The following is a 10514-nucleotide window of genomic DNA, read 5'->3' on the forward strand; positions in this document are numbered from 1 at the left end:
GTGTGCATGTGTGTGTATGTATGTGTATGTGTGTATGTGTGTTTATGTATGTGTGTATGTGTGTGTATGTTTACATGTGTGTGTATGTGTGTATGTATGTGTGTGTATGTGTATGTGTGTGTATGTGTATGTGTGTGTATGTATGTGTGTGTGTCTGTGTGTTTGTGTGTGTGTTGGGAAATAGTGGTTCAAGAGTAGGGTGCAAGGAGAGCAGCTTCTCCCCCACAGCTGGGGCTTGTCTTGGGGAAGACCCCCAAGCATAGTGCATATTGGGGAATGATCGGCACTGGACAGCAGACCCCTCCCTTTGAGAATCAGATGTCTGTCTGGGAGCAACAGCCACTACAGAGTGGCTTGCGCTTGTGCTTGTGCAACAGATAGGGGTTAGTTACCCCAAAGCAGAGCATATGTCAAGGAGCAGTACATCTCCCAGTGTGGGTCAAGCATCCACTGGCAGCAGCTCCCAAGTGGGCCAAAGGTTGAGGACCTTCCCAGAGCCGGAATGCATAGGGAAACAGTATACCCCAGAACAGATCCCAGAGCAAGGGGATCAGTTAGAGTAGCAGAGCACCCACCAGGAGGGAGAAACATCTTCTCCCAGACCAAAGTACTGTTGGGGTTCAATCGTCACCACCCCAAAGCAGGAAGTATAGCAGGGCCTTGGATCAGGGCACATGTTGGGGAACCATGAGTCCCCAGGACTGACCAAGTTTGATAGTAAAAGGTAGCCAAGATCTGAGAATCTTCCCTAACACTTGGTGCTCTGCTTGAGTAACAGTCTTCCTATTCCTCTTCTCCAGTCCTCTAAGTCCAGAGAAGGGGAAGCAGCTGATGGATGAAGTTGCCCACATCCTCCGGGTACCTCCCAGCTTCTTTGCAGATGTCAGGTAAGTACTGGACTTCAGGCCTGCTGCCTTTTGCTTGCTTGCCTCACATTGGATAAGGCTCATAAATTGTTCTGTGAGCTGCATGCCTGCGGTTGTTAATTATATCAGAGAAGAGCTGTTTAGAACAGAAATGAAAGGAGAATTCCCCTGAGCTTTGGGAGCTTATTTAAATACAGCCGAAATCTACATTTAATTACAAGATTCCTACTCTCCTGGCAATGATGTGGTAGAGGCCAGCTTCCTGAGGCCACTGCAGCTGGCACCACTTTGAATCTGGAGCAAGTTCCAGGCTCTAAGGACAGCCCCTAAAGATGCTACACTGGCCTCACTGTCTTGAAAGCCTGTGCACTGGTCTTTCAGTCATAGCCCAAACAAGATTCTTGTCCCATTGGTAAGAGTCAAGGTGTGTTCATGCCTTGTAAAGTTTATGGATGCTGGATAAGGTGTTGTGTATGAATGAACACCAGCTGTGCTGATGCTGTTAGTGGGCAGGGTGCTAGGTGCAAGTGAAGCGTGCCATTGGGAGAGACTGGGATATGTAAAATGGGATACAAAGACTGAGGCAGAAGCTGGCCTGACTCCCTGTTCTCATGTGCATTGGATAGGTGCACCAGTTCATATTACACAGGCCCTGTTTCTTTCAGGCTGTTTCATACTGGGGGTGGATTGTGGTGTCTACTGTGGCCCAGCCTGTCCTAGCAATAGCTAGTCCCTATATTGTCCTTGCCTCAGATCTGACTACTCGCTGTAGATTGTAAGGGACATCTAAGAGGAGGCCTCAAATGACCTGGTACCAGAACGTTCCGTAAAGACACCCAAACAGAGATTCTCCCTGTACTTTGGGATGTTCATTGCATTGCTATATACACATTTACTTACTCAACATAAAGGCAGTGTCTACATATGGGCCAGGATCTTTCACATTCAGTATCTTCCGGGTGAGGACAGCACAGCATAGAGAGGGGTGGGAGGCAACCATCAAAGGGTCCCATACAATTTGTGACAGGACAGGAGAGATGACAAGGAGTCCAGGTTAAAAAAAAGTAGTAGGTAGAGACTTGACATGCTCACGGGTCCAGGGATGGGCGCCAACACATGGGTTCTGTTCCCAGCCATTTAGCTGAGCTTTTCTCACTGAATCACTGAATTGTGAATATCATAAATCTTGAAAATATTCAACTCTTCTCCCTGTTTAGAACTTCAGGGGAGCCAGAGAATCCCTAACCAGGAAGACCCAGCTCTGCTGTTTCTGAGGAGTGTGAGGGCCATGTTCTCCTGGAGGGTCATGTTCTCTTGTTCTCCAGTATGTTCTCAGCCGCTGACTGTCTCTTGGTTCCAGGCACATGTTGGATGTGTTTCCAACTGAGTGGCTGCTGAGTGGTATGTGCCCGTGTCTGTGTGACAGATGGGTCAAAGAACAACACTCCTTACTCCAAACCTGATGGACATGAAGCAAGGGCTCTTTGCAGCCTAGGGTGTCTAATCAGATTTAGCCACAGCCCTTTTACCCTGAGGAGGAGGTTCTTTTGTGGTTAAAGGTGATCATATTTATCATAGGAGAGACTGGAACAATAGATGTCAAGAAAAGCTGATGTTGTTGGAGCACAGTAGGGTGGGCCAACCTCTGTGGGTGGCAATTGTGACTCAGGCACCTCATTCAGATCACCAGGAAAAAGAAAATCACAGCACACAGATTCTCTGCTCCATTCTTTCCACCCCCAGCACATAGTTTTCTCTGGTACAAAGCTTACTCAGGCAGACAGAACATTCACCACAACTCATCATTCTCTTTGACAAAAGCCCTTCTTGGTGGTTGAGTAGCACGTGACAGGTGGAAGCCAGTATGTGCCAAGGGAATTTGAGTTTTGAAGGAGCATGCTGCCCCTGCTGCCCTTGTTTGCCCCCTTTGCCTGGTGATAGAATGAGCAGGCTGGTGGGGCTGTTCCACAGTCTGCACGCCTGCCTCTGAGGCTCTGCATGTATGTCAGACGCTGAACCTGGGAGTAGAACCATGTTATTCTCAGGGTAAGATGGTAGAGGGAAGTATGGTGGAGGGCTCTCTGGTCATTACACAGGAATTCCTGAAAGATGGCTCGTGCACAGTGCTCGCCAGGATACTCCTATTTACCCTCTTTTCCCCACTGGTTCTGCCATATCTTAAAATCCTGAGGAGTCAACATTTGCCACAAAGAAGGAATGTGGTCATCAGGATTGTGTAGCAGGTAGTACACAGTTCCTCAGCAGGCCAGGCCTCCTGAGCCACCCTAAGATTTGCAGTGCAGATGTCCCAAGGCAGGAGGGGGCTGCTGTAGCTCTCTTTTCAAGTCTCTATAGCTCTACTTTGGGAATTATTAAGGTAAGATGAGAGGCTTTACTTGGAGGGGAGCAAAATGTGGCTGTTCAAGTTTCAGAGCAGTTTTTCCAGACCTAGAAACCTAATGTCTTCCTCTTTCCATCAATGTCTGACCGCCTTCCTCCCTTGTGTTGGATGGGCCAGCCATTATTTGAGTTGTTACTCCCCCATTGTGCTCACAGCTGAACTGAGTCTTTCCCTGCTTTCCAGGACAACAAATTTGTCATCATTATCAACTTGAGGGTATTTAGAGGGTATCACCTGGGAGATGTACCTCTGGGTGTGCCTGTGATAGTGTTCTCAGAGAAGTCTTCCTGAGATGGGAAGATATGCCATGAATGTTGGTACTATCATCCCATGTCCCAGGAGCCCATACTGAATTAAAGAGATATAGAAAAAATAAAATGAGGTGCGTGCCAGCATTTGTCTCATTCTGCTTTGACTGTGCACACAATCAATTGTTTACCTGGGATGCTTTCTGCCATATCTTCCCCACCACAATGGACTATATCCTCAAGCTCTAAGACAAGACAAAATCATCTTTTCTCAAATATCTTATTACAGCGATGAAAGTAGTAATTAATATACCTGATAACTTTTGAAGGGAGGGTCACTATCCATTGGTCCAGACACAGGGAGATTATGCTGGGACAAAGGGACTTTGGTGTAAGGAACCAAACACAGCGATGACCAAGTCACTACCCCACCCCCATACTCTTACTCCTGGTCCCTATCTAGGCTTCTTTGCCTCATTCCTACCTTCTTGTTCACTATAGAACCTTCCTGCAACCAACACAGGAATAGCTCAGCCTCTCTGAGAGGAAATCTTGAGCTTCCCCAGCTGACTTGTTTGTGAATTTTACTAGCCAGTCCTCCTTTCTGCCTAGAAAACATGTGCTCCTTCTTTCTAGGAGTGGAACCATCATACAACCTGCCTTTCAAAGGTAGAGCACTGGAATTCCTGTCCCCCGTCGTCTTCTCTGGCTACTCCTCCTCTTCTCGGACCTAATCCCAGTTCTAGCTGACCATAGATCCCAGCTGGTTCTAGAGTCTTTTTCAGTCCTGCCCAGCAGTCTGTTCCACCCAGCCATTGCATTACTATTTGTGTGCTGCGTGTGTGCATGCCAGTGTTCCCAGCTCTTCTCTTTGGAACGCAGGAGCTGTATCTCAATGCCTTAACCCTCTGGCCCAACAGCAATGGACACATGTTCATGGACTTACTTAGACGTCAACTGGACCTCAGAAGTGTCTCGGGTGGGTGGGCTCATGGCTAGCATGACCTGCCTTGGTTATTGCCTCATCTAAGAGCTCATCCTCAGAGCCATTCATTGTCTCAGAGATGGAAAATACAGGACACGTGGGCTGGTGCTTGCCGATATCATCTGCATTTTTATGGAAGTGCTAGTTATGCTTAATATGTTTTGTTAATGGTTATGTAGCTGTCAAATAAATCCCATTATTTCTTATTACATCATTAGAGACCATTAAAACGACATTAGCATGCTGATGTAATTATGCCAGCAGACATACAGCGACCACAGTTATGATTTTATAACTAATCATGGCTGTCCTGGGCTGGCTGATGAATGCTGCTTTGCCCCACAGCATCTACTCAGGTGGGAAAAATGGGATGAGCGAGGCTGAGGAGAGGTGGAGCTGATGTGTTTGGAGGTTAGCCAGTTCCTGGATGAGCACCACAGAGCCTTGGGCTGAGATAGGCTGCAGAGAGTCCTGAGTCTGCCCAAGTGTGTCCAGGCCACCGAGAGCCTGAGGCTATGATTGGGCTTCATGGACCTCATCTTTCAAGGATCAGTTCTCTTTCATCGCTGGTATGCTTGTTTGGGACAGTGACAGAGGAACAGCTATGGGCATTGTCTTAAGAGACTCCCGGGGAGATGCCAGCACTTTGTGTAGACCTCATACCCCTTCTCCCTGGCCTGTGCCCTGACATGTCACCCTCTAACCAGGAGGAAATCTTTATGTTTGCTTTCAGAAGCTGTAATTCAGTTTCTTGACTATTTGTCCCCAGCCTTGACCTTAAGTCTCAATAGTTTTTGATAATACAGAAGTGTCTCACCTCCCTGGGTTGCTTCTGTAGCCTAAAGATGAACACCAGGGATTCTGCCTGGAACAGATAGGTAGGTACCTATAAAACAGTGCCTTCAGCAGGGGACCCAGAACTGGAACAACACCTCAGTAAATAGGTAACATTTGCACCTACGGCCTTCTCACCTATGCCTACAGCAATGCAGCCATGTCATCCAAGGAAGGTGGAGAGGAAAAAGCTAAGCACTGCAAATTCTTCGTTCTAGGTCAGAGTGCAGGCTCTGTCACCAGTGCTTCCCTTGACAATTAGAAGATTGCAAGGGGCTGATCTTGGGAGCAAATACTCATGTTTCCCTCAGAAGGGCACCACGAAATTGAGATGTGTTACCTTGCCTTAGTCCTGACTTTAGACTAAACAGGCAGTAGCAGGAATAAGCTGTTGCATATTTGTAAGTCATTATGGGAAAGCAATGGTTTCCTATCATGAGTGAAGACTGCTTTGGTTGAAGGCATTAGCATTTCCTATGCTGGCTAAGCAACTCACCTATGGGAAATGCTACCATAACTCCAGAGGGAGAAAGTAGCTTAGCCCCTCTCAAGCCTCCCAGTGAAGAGCAAGGTGAGACCAGGAACCTTTCAGGAGCCTATGTAGTTTCCCCCACTGCTGTCACCAGCTCTATGCCTTACAGCCCGTGCAATGAATAGTCCCCAGGTGACATGGTTGGTCCTGTGGCTGCTGATACCTTGAGCGATAGTTCACAGGAAACTTGACAGCAGGGTCTGCTGATGCAATGGTACCCCCAAGTCATCACTATAAGGGAGAGAGGGAGCCCTTTCTTTCCATGCTGGGTTCAGATTACTAAAACCCACTTATAACCCACAAATTAGTTCATCCATCCAACCATCTATTTGTGTGTCCATCTACCCATCTATAAATCTATCCATCTATCCACGTATCATATGGACCTCACACAAAATCAAGCTATCAAACAGATGAAACACATGTTGGTCTATCAGCCTAAAGGAAATATGCTATCAAAAATTCAATCAACAATCTAATAAAGTTTTCTTTATTTTGAAACAACTTTCAAGAAAGTTCATTCACTGAAAAATAATGGTCTTAATATTTCCTTAACCACAAAATGTCAATATTAGAACATTAACCTTCAAACTCTGTTGGCTTAGAAGGTCAAGGGAATGTAGTATCTGGGCTTGTCTTTAAACTAACTGTATAGTCTCTATAAAGACAGCTACCACTGTGTGTAAGGAAGACCTTAAAATTTACCTGGCAAACCTCAATTCTGTATTTCATGATATGAAAAAAGAGAAAGACTTCTAGACCCACCAGCCTGGGTGGAACTCTTACTAGATAGATTTTCACAGTGTGTTTGCTTTGGGGATAGTTTAAAATAACAAGAAAAATAAGCTTTCATCAGGAACTTGCTTGCTGGCTCCCTCCTTAATGGAATGACAGGCCTGAGTGTGAACTGAACTCAGAGTATTCTGGAGCACTGTGGATAGACACATAACCACTTAGAAGACCCATGTGCCTTCTTACTGATATACAGAATGTTACAACCTATTTTAACAGTAGGAGATAGAGGACTAAGTAGCCTTCAGTTGAGCAGTTCTGTTGTGCCCAACACTGGCGTTGGTAGCAGATTGACTGGTTTGTTTTACAAGCCTTGAATGAAAGGAGGAGAATTTTCTGGAAAATAAGCATAGTCTTACAGTTAAAATCCTACAAAGTCCTTCCATCCTTTGTTAGCACAGTCTGTGATCATGAAGAAGAATGAATGACTGTCAGTGTGTGTAAAGTGTCCATCGGAGTCACTGAATCACACTGTGCTCAGGAGCCACAGATTATGTCTAAATCGAGAAAAGAGCTTATAAAATGTTGAAACACATCCCGCATGAAAGAGCATGCATGGCTGTTTAATTTGGCTAGTAGCAGTTTTAAATGAGGGAGTTTTGTAAAGTCTTAGGATTTCAGCTTTCCATAGTCTACCCAGCATTTTCAAATACAATGCCCACTTAGATATGTCCAAGATCCCTTCTTTCCTAGGCCAGGGTTTCTGAGTTCTTCCCTTTGGTTTTTTTTTTTTTTTAACTGTTCATTCATAACATCATTTCTCCTGGCAAGTGAACTTGTTTGCCAGCCAGTTGATGGTCTCTCAGGAGTCATAACCCAGAGCAGACAAGTCTGTTCACACATCAAGGGTCTCCTATTGTGGGGTGCATTGGCATTGGGCATTGTCAGGTCAGCCAATGGCCCTCTCGAGGTCTGCCCCATGGTAATTGTCTATAGATGACTCCTAAAGTGCATAGGTCAGGGAAGAGCAGAGGTGATCCACATTCTGCTCCCCCCAGTTCATGCCAGACAGAAAGAACGTCAAGCTTTTGCACAAGGTAAGACAGTGCTCGGGCTGTGAGAGACACTATGCACAGCTGGTAGAGGAGCAGGATGTGAAGGAAAGGGACCATCTAATTATGAGCTGTGATCCAGAGTACCAGCTTAGAGAGATGTCCTGTGGTGAATGTGTTTATTCCATCATGCAAAAACAACTGTCAAATTGCCAGACCATCCCATGTGGTAGTATGCACCTATAGTCCTATCTCCTTAGGAGGTAGAAGCAGGTTATTGAGTTTAAGAGAAGCTCATGCCACATAAGGAGTTCCCCCCTCAGTGATAACACACACACACACACACACACACACACACACACACAAAATTATCTCTATGTATTACTAGGCAAGGTAGTGCATACCTGTCTTCTCAGAACTCAGAAGGATAAAGCAAGAGGATTAAAGATTCCAGGCCCATGTGAATCCCATAATGGGATTTTTGCCTTCAAAACAAACAAACAAACAAACAAATGCCTAACCAACTAAACAAACAAACCATAAAACCCTAAAACAAAAAAACCTTCCAAGCCATGGCATATTATCCCAGTTTTATTGATTCACCAGTGTTTGGAGGCCAAACTCACAGGGCAAGAAAGTTGCAGGTACACAGCTGGCCAGTGCGGCTCTGAGGCACCAGTGTACGGACTCTGCAGGTGTACCACAAAGAAGGCAAGGAGGTTGGCAGTGGGTATGCAGAAGCTTCTGCAAGACAGCAAGAGCAGTGAGTCCTTGTGCTTCATACCTCTGTATGTAAGTTTATTTCAGTTGTGTCAGGTTCATGGTCATTCCTGGGCTGTCAATGTGCATGTCCTCAGCTGACGCTAAAGGAGGAGGCACAGTCTGTTCTTGCGTGATTTTTATCTAGTGATTTGCCAGTTTAAAAATAGCTTGGGCGTGATACTGAAGTGCTGACGAGCTTCCTAGCATTCATGGAGAAAACTTGCATGTCTTCAATGTTCTGCTCAGGCTGTGAGTTTGATTCTGATCATTCAAGAGTATAGATTGAATGAGGTGGATTTGAACACAAAAGTCTATGTACCCACCACACCGTGGCTTGAGCCCCAAGAACCTGGACCACTTCCTGGGGACAGCATCTCAGCAGGTGTTCACCATATCCAGTGACTTCAGAGGAACAATGCTCCCAGGGATTATGAGATTGCCTGTGGTGTGTTCTCAGTAATTATTACCAACTCTGAAGGAAATTTGAAAGTCAAAAGACAAACCTGAGTGCCTTTGTTTCCTAGTTACACCTGGGCATTTCCTCTGACTCAGTGCTCAGCTTTCTTCCTGTCAGGGAATCTCCTAACTACACTGCAGTTCTGAGCTTTCTCTTGCTTCTGTGGGGTGTGCAGTACTTCATGTACCTATGTGACCTGCTATTGAGCAGTAAGTCTTCAACTGCAAAGCTGTTCAGGTAGGCACGAACCCCTCCCCAACCCATGCTGAACTTTTGACTGGCTTACTCTTGTGTAGGTCTTGTGCAGATAACCACAGCCACTGTAAATTCATGAGTGTAATGGCCCCCATTGTATCCAAAAGATACCGTTTCACATCAGTTTTGCTAACTTCTAGGTCTTACAGTCTTTCCTGTCTGTCTTCTGCAATGTTCCCTTGCTGTGCTATACCTTAATAGTGAACAACCCAGGTAGCTGCTGTGCAGGAGATCACATACTGTGTGACAACAGAACTAACTTCCCATGAGAGCTCAAACATTGTATGAGCCAGAGTGAGTGACTTTGGAATGATGGTTGGTCCGGGAGATCCTAGTACAGGTAGATGCATCACTGTTTCTGTCCCAAGGTTCACTGTCAACATTACCAAAGCAGATTCCTTCTCAGGCTCTGCAGATCATCTTGCAATGACCCTTACTCACTGAGCATTCCGGTCTGGCTCTTTTCCTTTCCTGAAGACCCTTTGCATTTGGAGTACCTCAAAAACTCCCGTGGAATCTGATCACACCCACTCAACCAAGGAGGCTTCTCAGGGAGGATTTTCTAAGTGAGTTGGTTCTTCGACACATAGGGCGTAGGGGTGTCCCATGTCCTAAAAACCATAAATGTCATGTTGACAAAGGAGCAAGGGGATCTCTGGGTTCTATATAGAACCAGCGATTGCAGGCATCAGAGGCATAGCTTCCCAACAAAGAAACTAGGCCACTTCCTAGGCTAATCATTCTCTACTTTGTAAGCATTGTATATAACTAACCACCTGTTGGACAACATGGGGCCAAGCACTGGGCACTAAGTACGGAAGTCCATATCCTTGGTTTCTCCTGAGCATGCAAGGCCTGTGGTTTCTTTTTTCATGAGCAAAAACCACACAGAGACAGTATCTATGAAACCTGTTCCTAAATGTCCAATGTCATTGCATAGGATTCATGTGACGTTTTTGTCTGCCCAGGTGCTAGGCTTCGACTAGGGAAATTTTGGGTACCATAAGGCTCATTTTCAGTGACAGTGACCCTCAGGGTACTTTGCACAGGTTCCCTAGAAACATTAGGAAACTATAGTGCCCAGTCTTGGGGACTGCTATGATGGAAAAGCCCATGAGGTCTGGGAGTTCAGGGCAGATTCAGCTTTGAGCCCAAGTCTCAGACAACCATCTACCTTAGTTATTCCCAGACATGGTAAAAAGGAAGGCACCTCAGAGGGGAGTAGTCAGCATTGGAGACTGTGGGTGGTACTTTCCTCCAGAGTCCTCAGCAAATGGGTCCAATAGTTTCCTAGTTTCCTTCCTTCCTTCCTCCCTCCCTCTTTCCCCCTTCCTTCCTTCCTTCCTTCCTTCCTTCCTTCCTTCCTTCCTTCCTTCCTTCCTTCCTTCCT

General features: G+C 45.9%; 1 protein-coding gene across 1 annotated transcript in view; it reads left to right on the forward strand.

Annotated features, from left to right (window-relative positions):
- The window catches only part of Ptprn2 (protein tyrosine phosphatase receptor type N2), a 755793-nt gene that overhangs the window by 359153 nt on the left and 386126 nt on the right, over positions 1-10514 (forward strand). Inside the window, exon 10 of the mRNA XM_021201639.2 lies at positions 801-887. Within this exon, the coding sequence (XP_021057298.1) occupies positions 801-887 (87 nt within the window). The remainder of the gene's footprint in view (positions 1-800; positions 888-10514) is intronic.

This window comes from Mus pahari, chromosome 7 (genome assembly GCF_900095145.1).
Source record: "Mus pahari chromosome 7, PAHARI_EIJ_v1.1, whole genome shotgun sequence".
Lineage (NCBI taxonomy): Eukaryota > Metazoa > Chordata > Mammalia > Rodentia > Muridae > Mus > Mus pahari.